Raw genomic sequence first — 25,532 nt, forward strand, 5'->3', positions numbered from 1 at the left:
AATACTGATATATTATTGATTGATTAATTACAGAGGGATAAATTAAATAGTTGTGTGTTATGGGTGAACCATTTAAAGCCTAAGAGCTGCCATCCTTCTCCAGCTCTTGAGAGCAAGAGCTTTTCCAGTGAAAACTTTGCTAACAAAGCAATTGAGAAAAATATTTACTGCCAGCATTTCTTCAATTGACATTTGCATCTTCTGTAATTTGCAAACTCTGTGCAATTTGAGCCATTTTCATGGGACTATAATTTATGGGAAGGGTTTTGCCTTCACTTCTCAGTGTCTCTGTAAAAAAACACAAAGGCATCTTTTGCTCTGAAATTCACACTTAATTTTTTACTTCTTTTTGGCCAGGGGAGGAGGGAGGGGCAAGGGAAAATGGATATTGCAGGAGACAGAGCAGAGATGGAGGAGTAAGAGACAGGAAGGACTATTAAGTGCAGAGTTTCTCAAACTATGGGTCATGACCGCTTAAAAGAGAGCCAGGATGTGTCAGAGGACAGCAGGGTCCTCCTTGGTTTAGTCAAGTGGGAGCCAGCTAAAAAAAGACCTAGCTCTCCTCTACCCATAGAAAAAAAAGATGAATTTTGGGCAAGATTGGCATCCTGGTCCAGCCTGGATGTGATGCAAGTTGGCAGAGGGGCTGCCTGGCTGTCCTCCATCCCTGGGCAGCGGGAGCCAGCTCTGCACTCCCCCTACATGTTTTCATGCTAGACAGAAAATGGTTACAAAACCCTAATTGCATTAATCTCCTCCTTGCAGGAGGAGGGGGAGGCAAAGGTGAAGAGAAAAACCCCAACAGTTCAACTCATCTGTGTATCCCCATCCTGGGCTGAGCCACTGCTGGCTGAGAGCAGGCATGAAGGCAGATGAGTCAAAAAATAACATGTTTGTAAAGTTTAAAAGTGTTTGTTTCAACTTCTGGCACAGCCCACCCAGCCCTCGGCATACTCAGCAGGGAGCCAGGCACCCTGAGCACTGCAAACCACACCATCCACTCAGACAATTTTTTCAAGGTATAAAATACTTGAATTTTTGTTTATTGGCAAAATGTGAGCAACGGCAACAGGAATAGGTGAATTTAGGTGGGATCACAAAAACTTACAACGTTTTCTGACAAGACATGTTGTGCCAAAGTCTGCCATCGACAGCTCCCTTCCCACCACCCCTTTACACCTCGTTGGGAACAGCTTCCACCCAGTTTGATGTCTTTGTACTCTCCTGCACATTTCCAGCACCTTGGAAGGCAAGAGCTGCACACCCAGGGTGTTTGCAGCCCAGATGGTGCAGGTTGGAGAAGGTGAAGGAAACCTGAGCCAGAGTGGAGATGGCTCATCTGCTTCTCCTTCCAGCTGAGAGAAAACCCTCACAGCTCTTCCCAGCTGATCTGGTTTTGTATGTTTTAGCAATGATAATTCAAGGTAGCTTTTTCTGTGCGTCTTTCTGAGGTCGGTGAGTGTCCTCCAGGGTTAAAGCATCTCTCTCTCACCTGCACCCTGTGTCACCCTGTGTCACCCAGTGCCACCCCATGGACACCCAGTGGCACAACCACAGCCCACAAAGGCTGCCTTTGTTAATTAGTGTAATTTAAATGCTTATAAACGCCAGAAAACTACTGGTTTGAATAAGCCTCTCCTTGTCTCACTTTTACAGAGCCTTTCCACCTTTCCAAGGTGAGAAAAGCAGTCAGCAGCCTCCTTGCCCTGGTTCCCCAGGTAATGATGCTCCATCCCTCGGGTGCAGCAGCCAGCACTGCCCAGGGTGACGGGGACCCTCCGGGTGTGTGAAGCCTGAGCCGGGGATGTCCCGGGGCTGTGTCCTGTGCAGGCAGCAGCAGCAGAGGAGTGTTTCGAAGCCATCGAGCAGCCTCTGGTGGAAGCTGCCTGCTATGTGTGTGCTGCCTTCGTGCGAGCCCTGCCAGAGCCCGCTCGGGATTCCTGGCTCATCGAGGGAATGTTTCCTTCTCTCATTGCAGCACCCGGCTCCTAACGCTGATCTACCTCCTCTTTATATTTTTGCTTTTGTTTCTGTGTCTGCTGTGGGGCAGTGTCTGCCCAGCAGTGCTGTTCCCCTGTGCTTCTTGCAGCAGGAACTCTTTTGGGTTTGCTCAGATGGGATTTGATGAAAAGCCCAGGAGGATGAGGCTGTGAAGTGTCCTCAGGCTGACATGTGACGAGTGACAGGACCAGGCAGGACGGCTTCAAACTGAGAGGCACAGGGTGGTGTTAGAGTGAGTTTTGGGGAGAAATCCTACAGGTGCTGGCACACAGTGCCCAGAGAAGCTGTTTTCCTGATCCCTCATGCCTGAGTTATTGTTGATGATGTGGGGATGTTTTTGTCAGCACCCAAATGGGCTTTTACAGCATCCTCACCTGTGGTCTCCATCTACATCCATGGGCAGGAGCCCATTTCAGCCCAGCCTGTCGGCTCCTGTCCCAGGGGTGCTGCAGGATGCTGGCCTCCAGCTCTGGCCATGTCACCACAAAACCACCTGGTGACCTGGGCTCTTGGATGCATCAGCATTTGATCTCCAGCTCTGCTCTGTGCTCAGGCACTGGAGCCCAGCCCACAGGGAACATCTCTCCTGGGTGTCTTTAGTGCCCTGTGGTGTCCCCTTCGATGGGAACCAAGCATGTGCTTTCTTTCCTGACACAAAGGGGTTTTCTATTCTATTGATCTTATGGAGTGAAGGATAAGTTGCATCCATAACAGATGTTAATTTTGTTGATCAGCTTTTCCTGAAAGCCTAACTTGCTCTTACCCTTTGCTTTTGGGTGGGGGTCAGTATGACTCAACTCTAGGGATGAGTTCTCTCAGCATCAGAACAGTCTCCCCATTACATAGCCAGAAAAAAAGGTTGGAGCCTATTAAAGGTCCTTCTTGTCTTGCCCAGTAAAGGTGCTCTGTCATCTCTCCAGCTTTCCAGTGCAGACACCTGTCTCAGTCTTGATCAAACACCTTCACATTGCACCAGTGGATTTGCATTTCTTTTCTAATTTTATTGTTTTCCTTCTATAAAAAGGGCTTGATTTTTTTCCCCCAAGTCCCTAGATGTAGAGAACCCATTTCTGCACAGATCTTTTGGCCCTTCAGCCAGAAAGCAGAGAACCTTTGGTTTCTGTGAGCAATCTGTATGATCAGCAGTAGACACCTGCAAGACAAGAGGAGGTTATATGGAGATGATTCCCAAAAATGTCCATTTTGCCTTCTTGTGCACCAGCATAATTCCAGACAGCTGCTCTGCCTCAATCCTCAGTCCCACAAGCAGCTGCTCCCTTCTTTTGGTGTTTCTCTCCTTGATGCTCCAGACAGAGCTGTTGGAGACAGGTGTGGGATGGTGCCAGTGCCCCCATGGCTCGGTGTCCCAGGTCCCAGTGTCACTGCTGGGAGGTCTGGCTGCTGCAGGTGATCTCCCCACGCCCCACACCTCCCAGTTACTCCACTGCCCCTCCCATGGTGTCACCAGGCTGGGCTGAGCAAGGATCTCTCTTCCATGTGGTTGCCATTAATTCCACCACCACAAGCATCAGCCCCAGGTGCCAGGCCCTATCTAGCAGTCGATCTCTAATTGTCATATCCGACAATAAAACAAAGACCTTAAAAGAAAACAGGGAATATTAAGGCTGAGAGCTTCCCTCTGCCCACTGCAGGTGGCTCATAAGAAGGCTTGGATGGAAATCACCCCCATAACCTTGTGCTGTGTCCCTCTTGCAGAGGCATGAGTCAGGAATTTCATGCACGTAAAGCAATCACCAAACAGTCCCTACAGGTCTGCCCAGGACCACGGCTTGCCTAGCAGCTGCTTGTTTACCTGCCACCCATTTCCATAGCATGGGTGTGCAGCCACATTCCTGGGAGCCCCAGCTGCTCCCACCTGCCCAACCTGTCCGTGAGCGGGAGCAGAGCTCAAAGACACCGCTTGAGAGATGTGACTGCCACAGGGAAACGCTGCCAAGGATGCTCAGTGCTCTGCTGGGATGGCTGAGGAGCCAGCTGAGCAGCTGGGGTGGAAGGCAGCGTGGTGGCATCGCTGCTGGAGGATGGAGGGGCTTTACACCAGCAGAGGGTCTGAGCTGTGGCTGGGCACCGAGCTCTGGGGATGCACAGCGCGGGATGACTCAGGAGGAGCAGCTCAGCCTCGGTGCTCCAAATCCCCTTCCACAGGAGCTCTCCCTATCCGCTGGCGCTGGAAATGTCACAGGGAAGCCACTCTCCTCAGGTTACGTGTCCTATTGAGCAAGAAGGACGCGTCCCTCCCGAGCCAGAGCCGTGCTCAGAGGTGGCTGTGCCAGCACAGCAGGGCCCAGCCGGCAGAGCAGCTTTTGGCAAAGCAGGATGTGCTGCCTGAGCCCCAGAAACGCAGGAACCAACTTTCTATTCCTTTCTATCAGTGCCGTGAAGGGGAGCAAGTGCATCTCTTGCTTTTTCCTGGAGCTGCTGCTGTCTTGCAGCACTGCGGGGGAAGGCTGTCCCTGCCCAGCCTGGGCTGGGGAATCCGTGACAGCATTTTTTCCCCAGGGGATGCTGAAGTAGCTGCACTTCAAAGGCTCGGGAAGTGTCCATTTTGCCTTCGGCTCCACCAGCCCACGGTTTAGGGTGAAAACTGCTTGTGTCAGCAGCTGGAGCTGGGAGGAAACCCGGGCTAAGCTAGGATCAGCCACCCAACCCTTCCTCACTGGTCCCTAAAGCATCCCCAGCCGCTGCAAAGTGCCCCCAGAAGAAAATCCAGGATGATCACAGGCTTTCATCCTGCATTTGAAGCAACAATTTTTGTCAATTTGGGCACTTTCCCTCTCCCGAGTGTTTGGGCTGGGAGTTGTTGTGTGCCCTGGCTGTGTCACTCTAATTTAGCAGGATGCTGCTGCTACTGCTGCTGTCACATTTCTTTTTCTTTTCTTTTTCCTCTTCTTCTCAAAAAGTGCCAAGTTTTATAAAACAAAAAACCTTCCCATCTTAATGCTGGATGAATTATTTAAAAGGGTCTGTTTGCTAATTCGATTGACTTCAACCAACAGCACAGGTTGAGCAGTAATTACGGGAAAACAATCAAATCTCTATCTGGGTTCACACCATACTGGTCCTGCCGCTTTTTGTGTTACAGCAGAACCGGTTGGGCAGCTTTAGCTAAGCTGAGCCTCCTTTCTGCTGCTGGGGTAAAGAAACGCAAACCAGTAGAACCAGTCGGGCTGCAAGGAAAAATTACGGCTTATTGTCTGTGCAAGTTCACCCACACTGCTCACTGCTGGCTCCCGTGTCCCAGATGTCCGTCTCCTGATCACCACCCAAACGCAGCTCCAGGAGCCGAGGAAGAGGCACAGGCACGGTCCTCTCCGTGAGTATTGTGCTTGCACTGGTTTTTATCTGTCCCCCAGCATCCTGGGCAGTGTTGTGTAGCTGGGAAGGGAGCTGGTGTGAGACACACATGGAGAGCTGCCCAAAATTCGCTCAGCACGGCGCCGGGAGAGCTGTCACTTGGTGCGGGCAGATGGAGCCTGGTCCAGCTCCCATCTGATGGGCAGAGGTTGGTGTGTCACGGGTTTGCTTGCTTTTCTGTCCCCTCTCAGAGTTCGAGGAGGAAATTTGGGGTGTGGGAGCCAATGGTTTGTGGCAAACTCAGAGGGGTCGGTGGGGAGGGGTCCTGAGCCCACCCGGGCTGTGCAGCGCTGCCCAGCCACGACCCCAGAGCTCTCCTCTTAACAAAAACTTCCTCTGGTGTTTTCCACCTGAGCATGAAGGGTAATGGGATATCCCTGCGATCCAAAACGCTGAGAAATGGCATCCAGCTCTGCTCAGATGGAGTGAAATAGCTGTGGAGGGTCAGAGCACTTTGTGGCTGTCAGGGTTTACACGAGTACCAGGGAGCCCAGTCTCGTTTGCATCCAGCAAGGGGGACCAGAGGCAGGAAAACTTGTCTGAGCAAACATCCAGCAGTGTGACAGCCATGGGGGAGCAGAGCTGTGGCCATGTGGGATGGACAGTGTGGGATCCAGGATGTGCCCATCCTAGGCAGGCAGCACCTGGGTGCTTGTGCTGGGTGCTGGGGGGGCAGCACCCCCTTCCACACCTGATCCACCTTCCATGCAGCATCTCAACCTGCCCTGACCTGCACCAAGCCATGCACATGCTGGGCAATAAATAACTTCAAATGGAGTTGTGGGTCTCCATTCCCACCCCATTTCACACCTTGAACTCATCTCTGTTGCCAAAGCTGAGAGCAAATTTTCTGCTTTTTCCCTCAGTGGCAGCTTGGAGCTGGGTTATGGTGACCCCTACTAGCTGGGTGGCCATCTGTCCCCGTTGTGTCCCTTGTGGGACATCCTGACAGTGCCCTCCTGGGCTGTCCAGATATGTTCCTTCAGGCAGCATAAATATTCAGAGAGGCTGAAGCTCACTGGGCTTCCAGCAGCCCCAGGCACGAGGTGTAATGCTACCCAGGGCTGGCATCCTCCTTCCCTATTCTAAATCCAGGAGGAAGGAAGTGATGGTGGGGAGAGACTGTGCCCACACACACTGCCTCCCTGCACGGGGGTTTGCTGCTGTGGGTGGAACTGTCCCCACTGCCTGCTCCTTGTCCCTTCTGCCAGGACAGTGCCACCATGGAGAAAGTCCTGAGAGCTCTTACAGAGGAGATGACCACAGATCCTCCCCTGGAGGATACAGGACACTGATGCATTGATTCAAAACCTAGCCTAGGTAGCAATGTGTCCCCAACACCGGTGTGTCACCAGGAGTTTGGGACATGCAGAGATGCCTCAGCCTGTAAAAGTGCCCAGCTCTGTCTGTCCCAGCTGCTGGACAGCACAACATGGGCTGAGTTGGTAAGACTCATCCCTGGTGCTGCAGCAGGGCTAAACACCCAGGAGGGTTTTGCAGGGCTAGATCTTCCTAGCACATTTCTCCTTTTTTAAATGGTGCTGAAGAGAAAAGCTGATCCTCTCCAAGACTTCATCATCTGGGGATATCCAGGGATATCTCCATACCCAGGGGAGAGAGATCTGTTCTTTTCCATTTGCATGGCCATTATTTTGACTCAGGATGCCCATGCACCCCTCACACAGCAGGAGCAGAGGTGCCAGTGTATGGAAGTGTGGTTGAGAGGAATCTTCATGCCTGTTCTCCCACTCAAGACCTGCTTTTCCACGAATGATGAATTCCCCATGTCAGGAACAGTGTGGGCTCTGAGCCATGCTGCTAGGGAGATCTCCTGCTGTGGAGAAGACAGTGAGACCAAGATGCTCTCCAGGCAGCATGAGCAGTGTAACGGGATCACAGGCAGAGCATGGGGTGATAACACCACCTATCAGAGATTCCCAGGGTATTTTCCTGCCACTTTGCCCAGCCAGGGGCTCTGGAGCTGGGGGTGGCAGTGGAAGTGTTTTGGATGGGCAATGACCACGTGCCTCCAATCCCAACAAAGCTCTGTTGCCATAGCTAAGGGCCTTGAGCTATTCCTGAGCCTCACCACTTCTCAATTAAATCACCCAAAAAATGTGATAATGCCTCATTACCCACTTCCCAGAGCATTTTGAGGTGTTAATTGAGTAATGTTTATAGAAGCTGTGGTTACCCCAAGATGCGCAGGCAGATAAGTGGATACTTTTAATCATCTTCTGAATCTTCCTGTGGGCAGACAGGCCTGCCCCACTGATCTGCCCAAAGCCCACCACACTCAGGGGAGCATCACGGCACAGCTGCTGGCTCCAAATGTCATTTGTCCTCAAGTGGGGAGCAGAACAAATATTTACTGTTAAACCTCAGCAAAGCAGCAGCAGTTGGGGAGAAGGAGGACAAAACCTCCCTCCCAGATGGAGCCAGAGCAAGGAGAGATCCCCAGACTGCTCAGCCTGCTATGTAAAAGCCAGTCAGATCCTGGGGGTATTCAGGTATTGCAGAGGACCATCAGCTCTGGTTTTAGTGATCCTGCAAGGCCAGGGCAGCCAGGACTCTGTTGGGAGGAGGGATGTCCCTATTGCAAGGAATAACAAGGATTCTTAAGGGGAATAAGGGCTCTTGAGCAGAAATGAGGTAATGGAAGAAAACTCAAACTGGGGGGTTTGATGATGGCCACAGCAATTGGAAAAGCAGGAGCTGTCTCCACAGGGCCAGGGTGGTGGGGAAGAAATTGAGCTGCTGAGTTTGTGATCACCAGGGCTGTGCAGTATTATGGCAACAGAGACTTTATGGGGTAGAAATAAATCAGTGTACAGATTGGGACTTGAGGCTGGAGCTGCATCTTGGAGGGTTTGCTCCAGCTCAGCTCTCCCTGCAGTGGGACACGTCTGTGCACACACGAGCAGGGGCAGCATCTCCCTGGTGCTGCTGATCCTGCTGAGCTGGTTCAGGGGCTGTGACCAGCACCAGTCCCCACAAACACAAAGGGCCACTGGGGCAGGTCACAGCCGTGCTGCAGCTCCACATCACCCCAGTGGGACCCCCATGCAGCAGCCGGCAGAGGCAACCCTGGGGCTTGCTGCAAAGCGGGCCCTGGGCTGGTGGAGCAGCACGGGGCAGCTGCTCTGCTCCAGGGAGGATTTTCAGGTTGTGCGAGGTAGAGGAAGGCACCAAATCCTCCTCCCTGGAGAGGCAAGAGCCAAGGCTGCTCCTCCTGTCTCTCTTGTTGGGAGGTAATTTTGCAATCTGGCAGCCCACGTGCAGCACCCACAGCATACCCAGCACGCTGGAGAGCAGGCACTGGGCTCCATTTTAGGGCAGTCTGTGCCATGTTAAATCATGCAAATAAATAAATACCCACCAAAAAAGAAGAAACCCTCAAAGTACCAAAAAAGCCTTCTTCAAGCTGCCAAGCCAAGTACATCAGCAAAGAGCATTACTCTACACCGGCCTGTGAAATACTCCTGGCACTGCAGATTTTCCATGAGTGATCAGGCAGTTTTTCTGAGTACAAACTTGTTTTATAATTCTAAAATTAGACCAGGAACATAGTAGGATAGCCAAGGAAAGAAAGTTTGGCTGGTCAAAGCAGCTCTGCCCAGCAATCTCCCAGAGAAAGGTGTGTGACATCAATCCAGCCTGGAGCTGAGCAACTCCAGCACTGCTGATGGGGAAATATCTGCTGGTAAATCCATTAAGCTTCACTGATCCCACAGTATCAGAATGTCACAGTCCTGCCTTTTTCTTTCCTGCCTTTTTTTTTTTTTTTTTAAAGACTTAAGCTCATTTAGCTAATGAGCTGCTTTATCCTCCTGAAAAGAGACAGAGCTCAGGGTGGGGATGTGCTCACTGTGAGTGTGACAGGCAGTGCTGGGGATGGCACTGAGAAGTCAGGAACTCCCTGGGGACCAAGGAATGGGGGTTGGCTGTGCTGTCAGAGCCAGTCCAAGTCCATCCCTTCCCCAGCCCCCTCAGATGGGACAGAAAATAACCTCCCTGCTGCTTTTCCTTTCCCCAGCCACAACAGGAGCATCCTGGCCAAGGAGTGATGCCATTGGCACCCAGGAGATGCTGGGGGCTGCTCCAGCCCCATGTATGAGAGCAGACATCCCAGGGACCCTGTGCCCCAAACTGGAGCCCTTGTCCCACCCTGAGCTGAGCATCGAGGGATGCAGAGAGCAGGTGAGCAAAGCCACAGCACTTAACAACAGCTCACCCCAGGTCCTGGGATTTCCAAACCTTCCAGATTTAGGGGCTGGATGAGGAGTTTGCCTTTGGTCCCCAACACTGGGCTCTGTTTGCAGAGGGCACACATCACTTTGAAATATTCCTGGCCCTGCCAGGATGCCAAAGGGCTGCTCTGACCCTGCCACGGGCCAGCACTGCTGGCTCTATATCCCAGTGACAGCTCTGCAAAGGGCCTGGGGCTGGAAATGAAATCCCTGTCTCAGGGAACGAGCTCCACACTGAGGGACTCTGTGGTCTGGGCTTCAGCGATAAATCTCCCTCAGTAAATCCTCCAGAGCAGGGTAGAGGAGCAGGGAGCTGCAGCTTCACCCCTTCACCTGTCCACACCGGGTGAGAGGGAGCAAAGCTGAGCCCCTCAGGGAGCCTGGGCTGTCACTGGGGCTGTTCTGCTGCAGCAAAAGGCTGAATCCTGGGAAAAGACTTATAGGGAGCGATGCTCATGAAGGATCTCTGTTGCCATGTGAGAGCACAGACGAGAGCTGAGGTCCTCACCAGGTTTGCCACAGAGTGGCTATTCCATCTGCAGGCAGAGATGGGTGCTGGCATCTCAAAAAGCACCAAAACTGGCAGCTTTTCCCTGCTGATTGGATCTGCAGCAGGTCACAGGCCCCTACTCACCTGAGGCCTCTGAGGAAAAGAAAATCAGGAGTAAACCCCAGCCCTGGTAGCACCACAGCCACAACTGTGCATGGAAGGCAAAGCTGCTGCCCACACCCCAGCCCCAAGTGCTGATCTGCTGGGCTCTGCCCGCAGCCCTGAGTCACTGCAGGGATCCAGATCCAGCACCGAGCACCTGGGCTGCCCCCGCGCCTCCTCCACCTGCCAGCCCAGCCCTTCCTCCTGAGCAGCGGGCTGGCAACACTCCCAACCAGGCTGTCACCTTCCCAGGATGGCTGAGCTGCATCCCTGTGTCCCCAAATGCTGGCTCCAGCCCTCTGAGACACCAGCCATGGGGAGAGGGCTGTACCCCTCAATACAAGGAGAGCAGGACCTGATCCAGCAGCAGCAAGCACGGTAGGAGCACACAGCCACCGACTCCTCTGCTCCCAGGTACAATCCCTTCCCAGATTACAGCCCTGGAGAATGCAATGGGAATTAGTGCCTGAGTGCTCCAGAGCCTTCCCAGCTGGCACTTGGGGTGTCAGTCCTGTGATGGCAATGGTTGATCTCACAACCTCCCTTCAGCCCTGGGGAGGTGCTTTGCCCAGGGCAGAGACTAATTTAGGACCCAGTGGTCCTGGGAAGTGCATCCCATTAACATCAGGAGGGTTTTTTTCCTGTTTTGCAGTAGAGCTGCACGTTATTTCCCCTGGCTGGTTTTCCAGCTGTGGCTCTTGGGGCTGAGATCAGTTCCCAATCCCATTTCCCAGTGGCAGACCTCGAGCTGGACGAGCTGCACCGTGCTTTTATTTGCTGGGTTAGATCACCCACCCTGGGAACGGGTGGGTTATGCTCAGGGAAGCAGCAATAATGAATATTTTTAAATTGTTTCCCCAGAGAGTAAGATCTCTACTCTGTTTGCACCAGATTTGCTCAAAAGCCAAAGGAAGAGGCTCCGGGATGGTTCGTGTTCAGGCAGCTGCTCCGCCGACCCGAGCGTGCTGAGCTCGCTGCTCGTGCTTGCTGGCGCGTGCCTCATTTCTTTTGAAAATCAGATGCTTTAGGGGAAACTTTCTTCTTCCAGCTCTGCATGCCCACATCTTGCATATGCAGGCGATCTGGCACATCCCTGCTCCACATGCAGATAAAGGCACGGGCAGGAGCCGGGCTGAGAGAGCGCCGGAACAAACCTTCCCCGTGGGGCTACAAAGCCCAGCTCCCAGCCCACTCTTCACTTCCCAGCAGCAGAGAGGAGGTTTGCCCCCTGATCATCTCTTAGTGGTTGAAGGCTGAGTGTCCAGGTGCTTAGTTTGGATCAGAATTACTCGCCACAACTCACTAACCCAGGATGATTTTGGGGGAGAAGTTCCCATGTGGAGATGCTAAACGCCTTAGTGTGAAAGTTCCTCTTTCCCTGTGTGGTTTTGGTGGTCCCAGAGGACCCCATGGGTGCTGTGCCCATGCACAGCTTCCTGCAGCTCTTGGCTCAGGACACCATCTCTCCTGGTTTCTCTGTACCATGGGGTGAAAAAGCTCTGCTGGGTGTCTCCCAGGGTTCAGAGCAGCTACAGCCAGCGAGGCCGTGCAGGAAGCCTGGGCAGTGGCAGTGGGTGGCCAAGTGCTGTGTGCTGCCCCCATAAAACTGTGCATGGTGCCAGAGGGAGGAGGGATGCAAGGGAGCATCCCAGCAGGAGATGAGTCCATGAGATTCAAACACTAAAACTGCTGTGAATTTCCCCATCATTGGTCCCCATGTGGTCCCAGCACGAGTTCTGCAGTCCCTGCTTTATGCTGGAGAAGATGCCCTGCCCCACCTCATCCCAGAGAAATGCAATTTAAACTGCTCAACAAGTAGAGGAAAAGCCTGATTTTCCAGCTGGGTTTCTCTTGGTATCTAAGACATGCTCTTTGCTATGCTCAGTGCTGAGGCAGGGTGGACAAAAATGCATCCCAGGGTTTAGCAAATGATTTCCCTTCCTAGCTTTGGGCTTTGTCCTTTCCAGAACACCACATGCACCAGGCACATGCCTTTTGTTGGACTTCTTCTTTCTATTTTAGACTGAAACCTGAATAATTTGAAGCAAAAGGACATCCTCACACTGGACACAGCCTGGTTTGTGGCTCAGCCCTTAACATGACAACGGAGAGTTTTGCAGAGTTCCTGAACAAGCTCAAGGAAGTCCATGAGAAGGAGGTCCAAGGTAGGGAGACATAATTTTCTTATCAAAAACTGGGCAAGATCCATTCTTTGTAATACCACCTTGATCTGTTTGGTGTCAAATAATGTGAAAGGAGGAGGAGCAGGTGTGGATTAGGGAGATTTGGGGATTAGTGCTGAGCAAGCAGCAGCCACGGGGATGGACTGGGACATGGGGTCACAGCCTGTCCCTCAGGGGAGAACACCCACTGGCATGTTTGTACCTCTGGTTGGCATATTGAGAACAAACTAACATTTTGAGTGATGAGAAGGAGCAGAAGAGAGAGGACATTCCTGCACTCCATGCATCTGGAACACAAGCCATGGAGATGCTCAGTCCTTGCAGGAATCCCACTTGCTCCAAGCATTAACCACGGGGGATTTGGCTCCTTTCCTGCCCCTGCTGCCAGGGTCTGTGACAAAGGCAAATTGAGAGGTTTCTAGGGGTGACACACACACCTGCTGGGCATCTGCTCCAAGCAGGGAGGATTGGTGTATATCTGCACACTGAGGGATCAAAGGGAAAGCGGAAAGATGCAATAATCTGTACAACAGAAGTAGCAGGAGATGAAGCTCTGTTAAAGAAAATGTTTGAGTCAGGTTAGATAGCTTATTCCTCTAGGGAATAAATTATTTCTCAGGCCATATATTATTAAAATAAAACCCATTAGGTTAAGCAACCAAGTTCCAAGTCCAATTGTTTTCCTATTAGAATAATTCCCAGTATCAATATTATGAACAAAACTTCAGCACTTTTGGATGATTCTGGCTTATGAATTCATTCTTCTCTTGTGTAATTTCAAGCTATGTGAGAGTTAGAGGAAACTGTTGAGCAATTTAAACCACATGTTTACATCTACTTTGCATAAAATGAATTTGACAGGATACAACGTCTGCAGATCCATCAAGGAAAGCCTTTCAGCTGTAAATATTCTCCAAGATGCTTTCCAGCCCTGAAAGCTATAAAATACTGCCCACCTGGGAAATGCAGGCTGCAGTGAGAAATAAGTAGAAACAAAATGAAACCAGACTTTCTGTGTCTGTGAAGGAAATGCAGACTCATTAAATAGTGGGGATACAAAAGGAGCTCACATTTTGTACAACTTTCCCTGTTACATTAAATTGTGATTGTGTTTAACACATGCAATGTGTTATTCCTTATCGGAGATAAGGCTTGTGAACGGATGAGATTTCTGCAAAGCCATGCCCCTTCCTGAAATTCCATCAGTGGCATTTGCTTCTTGGGGAGCTGGCAGTAACCACCCTCCTCTCTGTGTCTGTTCATTACCCCAGGTCTGCACAGCAAGGTGACGGAGCTGACCACAGAGAAGTGCCGGTGAGGGATGCTGGGGCAGAGGGGAAGTTACACCACTGGAATTTCAGTCTTCCTGCCCCATTAGAGAGCACCATCTGCCTTTCTGGCACTGCCAAATTCAAGCCTTTTGGCTCCAGGCGGGGTTTGGGGTGATCCCAACTCCAGTTTGCTTTCCCACTGGCAGGTGATGCTTGTGCCACCCGGTGCTTTCTCCCTTGGAAAACAATAAGTGGGAGGAATTAAGCTGCTAACTCCAAGGAGGGTATCCCAGGGAGGCTCCAACACATTTGTTTCCCCTCCTGCCACACAAGAAAAAGGGCACTGTGGATGAAGGCACGAGTTTTGGAGAGAAATCTAATAACCCTCTTTTCTTTGTTCTGCTTCTTCAACTAGCGATGCTCAGAGAATTGAAGAGCTGTTTGCTAAAAACCACCAATTAAGGGAACAACAGAAGGTCCTTAAAGAAAATGTAAAGGTGTTAGAAAACCGGTAGGATTTGTTTTTAAGTGGGGTGCTGCTGAGTGGCAGCAACTGCACGGTCCTAGGGGGAGAGTTTGGGATTTGCTGTCTCCCCAGGAGTGGGATGTAGAATATGAACCTCTGTATTTCCTTTACTCAGCTGCTGGGAGGGCTGGAGGAGTCTGGGCACATGCAGAGGAGCTTTCCTAAGCTGGTGGTGGTGGGGCTGCATCTGGAGGGGTGCAAGGGCCAGTGCTGGGCTGTGGGGTGATGCTGGGGATGATCTGGGTGTTCACACTTCCCCATGAGCAGGGCAGGAACTGATTTCTCCCATGGAAACCATGTGGTAACAAGCTGTGGGGTTTCCTTCCTCCAGGCTGCGAGCTGGTCTTTGTGACAGATGCATGGTCACCCAGGAGCTGGCCAAAAAGAAGCAGAATGAATATGAGACCTCTCATTTCCAGAGCCTGCAGCACATCTTCATCCTCTGTACGTACCAACACCCACTGTGAGCTTGGCTTTGGCAGGCTGGGTTTTTGCTCAGTTAATCCCTCTCCCAGATATTTGCACGTGAGCCCTTGTGGTGAGCAGGAATCTGGGAAGGGTTTGGGGATGGGGAGAAGGGAGGGAGCAGGACTGTGGATGGCAGTTCACGTCTCCCCAAGCAGACATAGCCCTTCACACTAATCATCAGAGCTGGGGGTTGCAGCCCTCCTCACCTCCTGAAAAAAGAGAGATTCCAGGCTGTGTCAGCTGCCTGGAAAAAGGATGCATTTGGCACGGCAGAAGTAACACTCTGGCAAAGACAGGAAAGTCACAGCAGCAGCTCAGCACGGGTAAATGAAATCAAGCAACACATGTGATGGATCCTCTCCTGAGCCTTTGGCAGAGCTCCCAGCACCGCTGAGGCACAGGGTGTTTTTCCCTGGGGATCTGACTGGCCCAGGGAGGGTCATGGGTGTAAAGGAGATAAGGCATTTAGGAGGGATGGAGAGGTGCCAAGAGCCCTTGTTTTATCTCCTCTGCTATGCCACTGTTCCCTGAGTGCTGCTTTCGAGAAGGAGCAAGGCAAGGCACCCTGCCTGGGACCCCAGCTGTGCTCCCCTGGCCTCCTCGCTGCAGCACCCAGTGCTGGGTGCTCACATCTCCCTCTGGCCTCTGTCTGATCCCCCCCGACACCCCCAGCCCTCCCCCTAACACAGCACCCACTCATCACCCTGCCCTGGTGTTCAGGGCCAGGATGTTCACTGTGCCCAATCCACCACTGTGCTCTTCCCCTGAGCTGCGTGAGCTGCAAGCAGACCTAATCCTGATGAAACTTTAGTCAGAAAGTTGCTCCCTTTTATCCCTTAGCCCCGGCATGTTTACAAAGGAGGAAGGAAATTTGGCATCCCTCCAAAACTCGGTGCCATTCCCTCCTCCTCCCCCGGGCACCCCAGCGAGCTGTGAGTGGCACCCTGGCAGGAGCTGAACTCACATCACCACCTCTGTCCCTGCAGCAAACGAGACCAATCGCCTGAGGGAGGAGAATAAAACTCTCAAGGAAGAACTGAAGAGGCTCCGGAGCCTGGAGTAAGCACTTTCCTGGTTTCATTCTTTACAAGAGGTGTTGGAAACAGCCAGGGCATCCCCAGAGCTGGCAGGGAAATGTCCAGACTGTGGCATCCTCAGGGGTATTTTAGCATCTAATTCCCATGGCTTCCTGTGTATGTTAGACGTGGAAAAAATCCCTAATAGTCTCAAAATCCTTGTTGACCTTTGCTCACTGCAGTGTTCACCAGCATCCAACAATTCATTTTTGGGGAACAAAGATATTTAACCCTGTGGAAACAAAGCCCTGGGCAGCTTGCAGGCACCTCAGCCTGGGATTCCATGGCTTTTCCATGGCACCAGCTCCCCTTCTGCAGCAGCCAGAGAGGGTCTGCAGGTGACACACAAGGGACACACAAGGGACAGTGATGGGGTTAAAGAGGGAGAAGTGATCTGCACCAACAGGTTCACAGCCCAGCAGAGCGCTGTGCTGGAAGCCAAGTAACCTGCCAGGCTGGCCAATATATACAAATCAGCTCATTCCTCAAGGGTTTAAAGTCCAGAGGAATTAGCACTGAGGGATTAGTTTAGAAATGTGTTTTCTTTGGAGCACAGGAGCACCATCCACTTAAAGGGAAACTCTGGCCTTTACTCCCCAGTGCTTCCCAAGAGCTGAGTAGCTCCAGAGCTGTGGGCTGGGCTGGGCTTGCTGAGCACTGAGTGATTCTGCTCTGCTCTGCTGTCCCCTGAGATGCTGGATAGGAAGATTTCCAGCCAAACATCCATGTCTCAGCATCAGACTCCATCCAGGACTCTGTGTGTGTCTCCAGGCTCAGGCACTCCCTCTGTGTCACCAAGAGCATCAGCCTCTCCATCTTGATTTGGTGGCAGAGGGCAGACACCACATCCCTGTGCTGAATCCACCCCTCCATCAGGCTGAAAGCCCAGCCAGGGACAGGTTTCCACAGAGCTTTTGCAATAGCCACAGCTGTGTCCTGGCTTACCCAACATCGTGGCTTCCTGTGACGTTGCCCACAAGCAAGTGGGGCAATCACACCTCGGGCTGTCATGCTGGCTCTGTCCATGCTCCAGACTGCAGCTGGGCTGCTGATAAGCTGCAGTGGAAGGAGGTGAGTCTGAGGATCAGGTATATCCACATCCACACATACATAAATATGTATATTTATTTATCAGGCTCAGAGCTCTCAGTACAGTGGCTCCAAAACCTTCCTTCTCCTGCCCCTTCTCATTCATTCATGTCCATTTCCTTCCAACAGGGACAGGACAAGGACCCCAGGAGTTTCCTCCAGAGAAAGCTGCTCCACACCAAGCTCCCCTTTGACTGTACTGTCCCCAGTGAGCAGGAATGTCAGCACAGAGAAAGCAGAGCACAGGGAAGCAGGAGAAGCCCAGCAGGATGTGCCTGACCTCAAGCTCAGTGAAGGTGGGTGTTGCTGGCTCCTGCCACCCTTGAGGGATCTGGGGATGGGAAAGTGACTGAGCCATTGTGCAAAACTGCCCTGGGAAAGGGTCTGGAGAGCAAAGACCAAGCTGTTGGCAGCTCAGATGGACATTGCCATGAGCAGAAAAGCTGATGAGGGGAAATGCAGGTCAAGGGATAAGCACCCTACTCTGCATTAGAGCAAAAGAGGCTTGGGTGCTCTCACTAAAAGAAAATTCATGCAGAGACCATGGCATTTCCTTCCTCCCACCCACACATGCAATGAAGGGCACATTCAGTCAGGTGCTAGCTTGAGCCAGAAGGTAATTTTGACTCAAAATCTTCACTGAGAGGTGGTTGGTATCAGCCAGTGACATCCCTGGGAGGATGCATGGCTCCAGCCCACTGCAGGGCAGGGCTGCAGCAGCTCTGGGGGACCATTACAGCAGCTGGTTGTGTCTTCTATTGCAGAAAAGCCTCCAGAGAAACTCCAGAGAAGCTCTCCAAGCAGCAGGACTCCTCCAGGCACCGTCTTCCAAGAAGTCAGCCTTGCAGAAATGGTGAGTTGTCACAGGCAGCCTGATGTCCTCAGGCCTTCTCCCCACTGCTGTGGTCATCTGAACGGGATCAAGACAAGGCAGATTGGGATAGGGAAAGAGTAGGAGGCACCTGGGGAGTGGAAGGAGCCAGACCTGGTAGTTTGTCATTTCCAGAGGGCTGACATTCAGTGGTTGCAAGGACAAACACAGAGAGGGTGTCAGCCAGTGACACTGGGCACTGCAGGACCTGGACCTTGTTCCTGGTCATGGCAACTCAAGCCAGTGTACACACCCACTGACATTCTCCTCTTCTGGCACAGGTTTTGCTTACTCGACCTCCACAAAAAACTTGAAAGAGCAGGTGAAAAGGGGTTTTGGCAAGGCTGCAGGCAGGCTGTGGGGATAATTAATAGGGATCACAGGAAGGGTTGGTGACATCTCCAGGTGGGCAGGGGAAAGTCAAGTCAGAACATGTGGTGAGCTTTTCATGACAGCTGATGGAGACAACCATGTCCTGGCCCAGGTTCTCCACCAGAAATACACCCACCAAACCAGTGTGTGCCAGGAGCTTGCATGAATAAAATTTTGCATGAGTAAAAAGGCCTGACTACGGGACAAGGAATTTGCAGGTCTTATCTTGGTTAAGCCACTGAATCATGACAAGAGAAGATGCAAAACTTCCTGTGCTACAAATCAGTGCAGCCAGAAAACAGAGAGCACATGAAGGGAAAAATTCCTGGAAAAATGAACAAAAACTTGATAGAGCTGTTGACCAGAACCATAATCAAGCAGTACACTCAGGAGCTGTCTGTCTTGTTCTCTCTCACTGGTGAGGAGATGTGTCCCAGTTCAGCCGGGCTCCCTGGAGCCTGGGGCACACTGCAAAATGACTCACCTGGACTTTCTGTCCTCTGCCACAGGCGTCCCAGAGGATTTCCAACCAGCTGCATGGAACCATTGCCCTGGTGAGACCTGGCTCCAGACCCTGCCTCCTGGAAAAGAGTCCTTCAGGGGCAGCAGTGTCTCCACCAGCGAGGAAGACTCCTCTCCCTCCGGAGCGTGAGCACAGCCCCAGCCTCGAGTCGTGAGTACCAGCTTGGGAGTCATGGTGTGGGCCTGATCCACCCACTGCAGCTGTCCCTCAATGGATGGATGGCCACTATTCACTGTGTCTGTCCACCTTCCTCTCCAAACTTCTCCCACAGCCTTGGGAAGGGGGGGATATCCCAGTTTGCACCAGTAAAAAATGACTGGAGTCCAGCAAGATCAGGCTCTCGTTATTCCAGCTCCACAGGCAGACCCACAGAGTGAACTGGGTGACCCCACATCCAGGCAGGACTGTCCCAGGCAGGCAGCAATTCCTGCTCCTCCTTATCTGCTCTAATGGGCTTTGCTGCAGGGTTCAGCACTTCCCAGGCTTATCCTCCCCACTGATTTCAGGAGCACAGAGGGCTGAGCAAGGCCAGTGAGTTCACCTGTAGAGACAGCGAGTTTCCCAGAGTGTGAGTAGTTCTGCTGGGCATTCCTGGGAACAGCTTTCACTCATGGAAGCTGCCAAATAACCAGAGCAGCAGGCGCTGGGTTTGCAGAGCAGGCTCCTGCACTGTACCAGCCTTCCTAGGATGGCTGTAAAAGTTTCCCACTGAGTGAGATTAGGGGAGGGTGGGCTGTTCCTCTGTCCTGGGGATCTCCAGGCACTAAGAAAGCCCAGGGGAGGTAGTTAGGATGTTGCTGGCTGCCATTATTCAAAAACTGACTTAGTAGCAGTGCTGATCTGAGAGGTCACTGCATCCTCACCTTCACTCAAGCCCCTGCATTGAGCTGCCATGGCCTAGGCACAGGGGATTGCTGCTGGATGCTGGGATGGGAATGGCTTCCTGCACTGTGTGGAGACCCACTGCTGACTGCCTGATGTCCCTGGCCACCAGCACCCTCCTCCCCTGCACAGAACACAAAGACAAACATGATGTACTGGCCAAGAGCTGCAACAGGGCATGGAAAGAGCAGGAGAGACCACACACATCCCTGCAGAGCTGGGAAACCATGAGAAAACTAATGCTAATGTGATGATCTTTTGATATTTTTTTGTGGGTTTGGGTTTTTTTTATTTTGTTGGTTTTGGGGGTTTTTTGTTTGGTTTTTTTGTTTGGTTTTGGTTTGGGCTTTTTTTGCATTTGTCTTTTTTTGCCAACATGATCTACCTAACGTAATTTTTATTTTACCCCACACTTTTTTTTAGTTATTTAACAGCGAGCAAACTGGACTCCCCAAAGGTTGCTCCATCTTATGAAAATCTAAAGCTGAGTGCCCGGAGAGAGCAGCTCTGCCTCCTGCACAAGCACCTTTCCCTGCACCAGCTGGGGCTGGCGGGTCCCTGCGCCCCGGCTGACCGGGACAGCTTCCCCAGCCCCCTGCTCCGGGCCAAAGCTGCCGACGGCAGGACGCGCTCCAGGGACAGCTGGGATGACCACGCAGCCTTGCTGAAGCTTCCTGCCACCATGGTGTACGTGAGGGACCAGCAGCTGGAGGAGAAGCTGCAGCTCCTGAAGCAGCGGGAGCGGCTGCAGCATCTCCTCCTGCAGCAGTGCCAGCCGGGCCAGCGGGACACCAAGCTCCGGCCCGGGGAGCGGCCGCTCTCCCCCTGGCTGGGCATCGCGGCAGCGTGCAAGGAGGAGAGCTTCTTCCTGGAGGATGCTGCGGATGGGAAGGAAGAGAAGGAGCTTTGGCCGGGCCGGGAGCGCTCCGAGCTCCGAGCGAAGGTGAAGGAGGCGAGGGACGATGATGCGGACGCGCCCCTGGATCTGTCGGACTCGGGCCGCGGCAGGGACGGGGGCTGGCACGGCCGCCGGGAGCTGCGGGGCTGCGGCAGCCCCAGGGACAGCGCCGGGGACAGCCCTGCCGGGGGACACAGGACACAGAGGGACAACCTGCGCTGCCCCTACCACTGGCCCAGCGCCACCCGGCCTCTGCCCGGCGCTGCCAAGGAGGAGGAAGAGGAGGAGGAGGATGCAGCTGTGGTAAGTACAGCTCTTGCTGGCATCGACTGCAGCCCCCACCCCTTCCCCACCCCAGCACTGCCGCTGGGACCATTGTGACCACGTTAATCTCCTTGGGAGGATGGGTTTGATATGAAACCCACAAATGGGCACAATGAAGCCAATTTGTGCACGGCAGAGCCGTGTTCGCTCAGTCCTGGCTCTCATTCCCTTCCAGTGCCCAGAGTGTTCCCATCCAGGCCCAAGGGCAGGCAGTGCCTGTGCCCCCTCCCACAGGAGCTGCTGGGCTCCCTGCAAACACACCACAGTGCACAGCAACATCTCGGTGATGTTTGTCCCTGTGGGTGTCACAGTCACCAAGTAAGGGCTGGGACAATCCTCTCCTGCCTGGTGGCTGACAGCAGCGTTTGTGTTCCCTGTGTCCCACAGCTCACGCTTTCACGGGCATATCAGACAAACAGCTCCACACCAAGCAACCCAGAGGCCCTTCCTGAGGCTGGGATGAGACAGGATGTCAGTGCACAGAAGGGAGAAGCAGGTAAGAAGCCCCAGGCAAATGTGACATTTGAGAGGGCAAGAGTGAAAGGTGCCTCTTGGTGAAGGCATTTCCCAGCCCCGAGCTCTCTGCTGGTCTCTGCACACATTTGCAAACCCACCTTCCAGGGACCAAGTGCTCCTGTCTCCCAGCTCTTCTGGGTCTTTGGAGGGAACTTCAGGTTTCACATTTCTGTCTTTGAGAGCTCAGTTTTCAACCCTAGATATGTCCAAAACTCAGGCTCAGTATATATGGGGAGAAAGTAATCCTTGTTCTTCTGCAGAAAAGCCCAGTCTCTGTCCAGCACAGACAGGAGCCACCCCTGGGCTGTCCTTGCACACTCAGCAGAGCACCCTGCACTCCACGCTGGGGACATGGAATTCTCCAGGAGCTAAGGAGTCAGTGTAGCTCTGACCTCCTGGCAAAACCCACCCCACAACGAGCAGCAACAAGGCAATGTTGCTGCTCCAGCATTTCCCACTCCTCTCAGGGAAGAAGCAGCTCAGAATGTCCCAGCAGAGATGGGGAAAATGCAAGAGGTTTGCAGGACTAGCACTGGAAAGCCATCCCTGTGTGTCCCCTTGCTCCAAAGTGTGTCCTGTGATGACACAGCACATAGGATTGAGCACAAAGGATGGGATGCTGCTACCTGCAGCAGGTAGATCAGGACAGTTTCCTTCCTTTCCTTGCTCCATCCTCCAAAAGAGCCCTTCCAAGGCTTTCTCCCTGCCTGATCCCCTTGAGACACAGGTGCCAGGTTTGTCCAGGCAGGTGGGAGGCAGCAGCCATGTGGATCAGAGTGGGAAGCACGTCTGCTGGGAGCTGCTCAGTACCAGACTTACTGGCTTGGCCGGAAAGTTGAGCTCACCTGGATTAGTTGGTCTGGGCGTGTCGGAGTGGTTTGGGAACACTCTCTGGAGCAGGATTTTTCATGGGGGTAAAAAAAAAATTAAAAAAAAAATCTCCATGATTTGCATGCTAAGAAGATATCATCATGGCAGAAGAATTTCAGATGATTACATTCTGGGTGTGGGGATACAGAATTTTCTTCAGTTCTCACCTTAAGGTTGACACAAAGTTCGGGAAACAATACACAAATACTTCTGCACTTTCTAGTGAACCTTAGCCTGCAGAAGGATAAGGTGAGGATGGGATCACGCTACAGGAGTGCCTGGAAGCAGCATCACCTGCTCTCCCACCTCTGCAGGGGCAGCAAGAGGGGGCTCCCCTGCTGGGCTCCATCCTGGCTAGACCTGGTGTGATGAGCAACAGGTATTGAGCTTCTGGGGTGTCCCTGCTCCTCATAAGAGGGCACAGCCCTGTGCCCAGTCCTTTCTGCCCAGCATGGCCAGCCGAGGTGTGTTACTGTGTGTGCAAGGCTTGGCCCCCAGCCCATGGAGATTCAGTGTGTGCAGAGGTCGGGTGTGTGCAGGTACATGTCTGGGGCTGTGCAGCCCCAGGTTCTGTGTGCAGTGAGGTGCTTTTGCTGGGAAGGGAAGTGTCTCCCCTGCCTTTCCTCCCTCTGCTCCTCAGCACACATTCCTTGTCAAGAGCCTGAAGAGACTGAACCAGCAGCAAACATGGGATTGTCCCTTTTGGTCTCTTCACCCCAACATGCTTCTCCCCACCTGGGGCAGTGCAGTCTGGGGCTTAAATACCCCCCAGTTTTTCACCTTACGTAGCCACAGATGTTGGGACAGCTCTAGTGACCCTGGTGTAACAAAGTCCTCCAGATCCACCTTTCCTGGGAGCTGGTTTCCCAACAGAGTCTTGTTGGATCACTCCTAAACATTCATTCCAGGCAACGCAGCTTGCAGTGCCTCTGCTTCACAACACAGTTTATTGCTGAAGCTGCTTTCTGCCTCTGTGAGCCACTGGGCTGGTGGCTCTGCTTCTGCTCATGAGCTTGTCAAGCCTCCCACCAGCCAAAAACCTTTCTTTTTGTGTTTCTTTAGATGACAATGATACCGAGTCTCTGAAGCAAGAATCGGATGAGCCAGACACGACGGACAGCGAGGTTTGTTTGTTTGTTTGTTTGTTTGTTTGTTCTCCTCAGCCATCAGCTTAGGCTGCTGTGTCCCAGAGGCATCAGACAGGTTGTCCCAGCCCAAGCTCCCTCCAGAACGTGATGGCTCTTCCTGCACCATGTGCCAAACCTCATTCCCACCCTGTTGCACAACTTACTGCTGAGGGATAGAAGTGCCACTCTTTCCAGACAGTCAAGACAGTGTTTATGAACAATAGCATTTGTCATCACTCCATAGCAATGGTCACAGAGGTCCCTGGCAAAGCCACCAGCTCCCTGGGAAAGCCAGGGTAGTTTGTAGACTGACTGTTCATCTCGTTGGTGTAGGAGAAGTATGAAGATGAGGTCCTACAAGAATCTGAGGCTGATGGGAAATACTTTTGCACCAAAGACAAAGTTCATGTTCAGCAAAGGAAGAGAAAAAGAGGACAGGATCCCTGGATGAAAGGTAAGGAGGAGAAGTCCTTTGGGGCGTCAGCTCAAGGCTACAACTTCTGGTGCTTCCAGAGGGACTCCTGTGAGACATTCCCAAGGCCAGGGGACAGGAGGCTTCTCCTCCATGCTCCTCTGAGCCATGTTTTGGCAGCACTCATAATCTCCAGCCAGAGGAGCCCCTGCTAATGGTTAGCCAGGACAGCCTGGGCAGGGTTCCCAGGAGAGCACCCCAAGCACCTAAACTAACAGAGCTTAGTCCCTTGTGTTTGCTTATCTGGTCAGGGAGGCGGTGACTGGGGAAGGCCAGATTCCCAGGGGTGAGTTATTGACATTCAGAGAAAGGTTTCTGCCAGCTCTGTTGATCTGCCAGTGTGGCTGTGGAGGTTTCCCTGCTGACAGAGGAATGTGTTGTACCCACATTTCCTACAGGTGAATAAGAAGAAAACTGCTCCTGATAAGGGCAAGGATAAGGGAGTTTGTCTGTCAGGCCTTAAAAATGCTCTGTCAGAAAAACCCTGCTGCTCACCTCCTGTGTACTGGTGGTAAAAACAGGGAAGTGTTGGCCCAACCATAAATGCAGAGAGGGCTGTTGCTTAAACTTGAAGGGAGCTTGTTTAACAGCCTGGCCTTCAGAGGGCCCTGCTCATTCAGGGGACACCACCAGAGCTGGGTGACAAGAGGATCTGCTGTACAAAACCAGCCACTTGGGGCAATGGGGAGAAGCTGTCCTGTGCAGCCCAGGCAGACACATGTGACCCTCCAGGATGGGATGGGGATGTCCCAAGTGAGGGGTGGGTGCAGCTCTGGCAGGAATGGGGTGATGGAAGGGCATAACACCTCTCTCAACATCTAGTGTGGGCCATGAACCACACTGGAACGGGAAGAAATCCACAGAATGCATCTTGCTGCTCTGGGTACCCTCCCAGGGACGCATCTGCATCAGGTCAGCTCTCTGCCTATTTCTGCTCTGCATGTTTTGTGTCCAGGATCACAACAGCCTCCCCTGGATACCCACACATCTCACATGTGAGGGGTTTCTCTCTTCATCTTTCCTTTGCTGAGTTTTGCTTCCCCCTGTGCTGTCCCTATTTTGGGATGAGGCCATGCTGACTTCAGAAGTGTAAATCCATTTCTCTGTGGTTAACTCCTGCTGTCATCTGGCTGTTTACAGGATCTAAGAAGTCAATGAGAGGAAAAAAGAAAATCAAAGTGGAGCAATGCCCAGTGGGGATCACAAAGGAACTGGAGAATTGCTCAGCTTCCCACACTGATCCCTCCAAGGAGAGTTAACAGCAGGGCAGGATGGAGCAACTGCAGACCAAAGGAGAGGGCTCAGAGACCTCAGAATCCCACCCATGCTGGAGAGAATGCAGTGGGGAATTCATAAGGACTCATTTATGAGCAGAGCACCCTGAAACTCCTCACTCAGCTACAGGAGAGGCTGGGCAAGGATGAGCCGTGCAGGTGCCACCTGGAACAGCCAGGTCACTGCTGGTGGAGCCCCACGGTCAGTGACCCCAGCCCTGTGCCAGAGCAGACCCTCAGACTGGAGCGAGGAAGAGGAGATGTCTCTTTGAAACCCTCGCCCTGCATCAGAGCCATGTTCTTCCCTGGGATTTCAAGCTTGGAGAAGAGACTAGAGACCCCTCTCCTCATGAAGGATGTCCCAGTGGCTGGCTGAGGGGTGGTGACCAAACCAAATACTGCAGAGTCCCATGCACAAACCTGCTTCAATTAAATCCCTGCCCAGGTTTCATACACACGTGGATCTTGTCTGACCTGGGGAAAGTCCAGGGTTTTCTTTTCTTTTCTGGTTA

At 52.5% G+C, this 25,532-nt stretch overlaps 1 protein-coding gene across 2 annotated transcripts; it reads left to right on the top strand.

The window, feature by feature from the left end:
* The first annotated feature begins 5,203 nt into the window (after positions 1 to 5,203).
* Positions 5,204 to 25,475, top strand: RBBP8NL (RBBP8 N-terminal like). Of its 2 annotated transcripts, XM_015647103.3 has the most exons (15): positions 5,204 to 5,335; positions 9,413 to 9,576; positions 12,301 to 12,443; positions 13,733 to 13,775; positions 14,148 to 14,243; positions 14,590 to 14,702; positions 15,713 to 15,785; positions 17,021 to 17,187; positions 17,656 to 17,744; positions 18,644 to 18,807; positions 19,963 to 20,740; positions 21,149 to 21,257; positions 23,210 to 23,271; positions 23,608 to 23,728; positions 24,887 to 25,475. In XM_015647103.3, the coding sequence occupies exons 3-15, from the start codon at positions 12,377 to 12,379 to the stop codon at positions 25,003 to 25,005; spliced, it is 2,001 nt and encodes a 666-aa protein (XP_015502589.1). In that variant the 5' UTR covers positions 5,204 to 5,335; positions 9,413 to 9,576; positions 12,301 to 12,376; the 3' UTR covers positions 25,006 to 25,475. The 2 variants fall into 2 exon arrangements, with proteins under 2 accessions (XP_015502589.1, XP_015502592.1); XM_015647106.2 differs by lacking the exons at positions 5,204 to 5,335; positions 9,413 to 9,576; positions 12,301 to 12,443; ... (2 more) ...; positions 14,590 to 14,702; positions 15,713 to 15,785 and adding an exon at positions 16,591 to 16,873.
* The last annotated feature ends 57 nt before the right edge of the window (positions 25,476 to 25,532 follow it).

Source organism: Parus major, chromosome 20, assembly GCF_001522545.3.
Source record: "Parus major isolate Abel chromosome 20, Parus_major1.1, whole genome shotgun sequence".
NCBI classification, from domain to species: Eukaryota; Metazoa; Chordata; class Aves; order Passeriformes; family Paridae; genus Parus; species Parus major.

Excerpts from the sequence above, each read along its gene's own strand:
- RBBP8NL (XM_015647103.3), top strand. The coding sequence starts at position 12,377 with ATGACAACGGAGAGTTTTGCAGAGTTCCTGAACAAGCTCAAGGAAGTC. Across the intron at positions 17,188-17,655 it reads TGACCTCAAGCTCAGTGAAG|AAAAGCCTCCAGAGAAACTC; the intron begins GTGGGTGTTGCT and ends CTTCTATTGCAG. Across the intron at positions 20,741-21,148 it reads AGGAGGAGGATGCAGCTGTG|CTCACGCTTTCACGGGCATA; the intron begins GTAAGTACAGCT and ends TGTGTCCCACAG.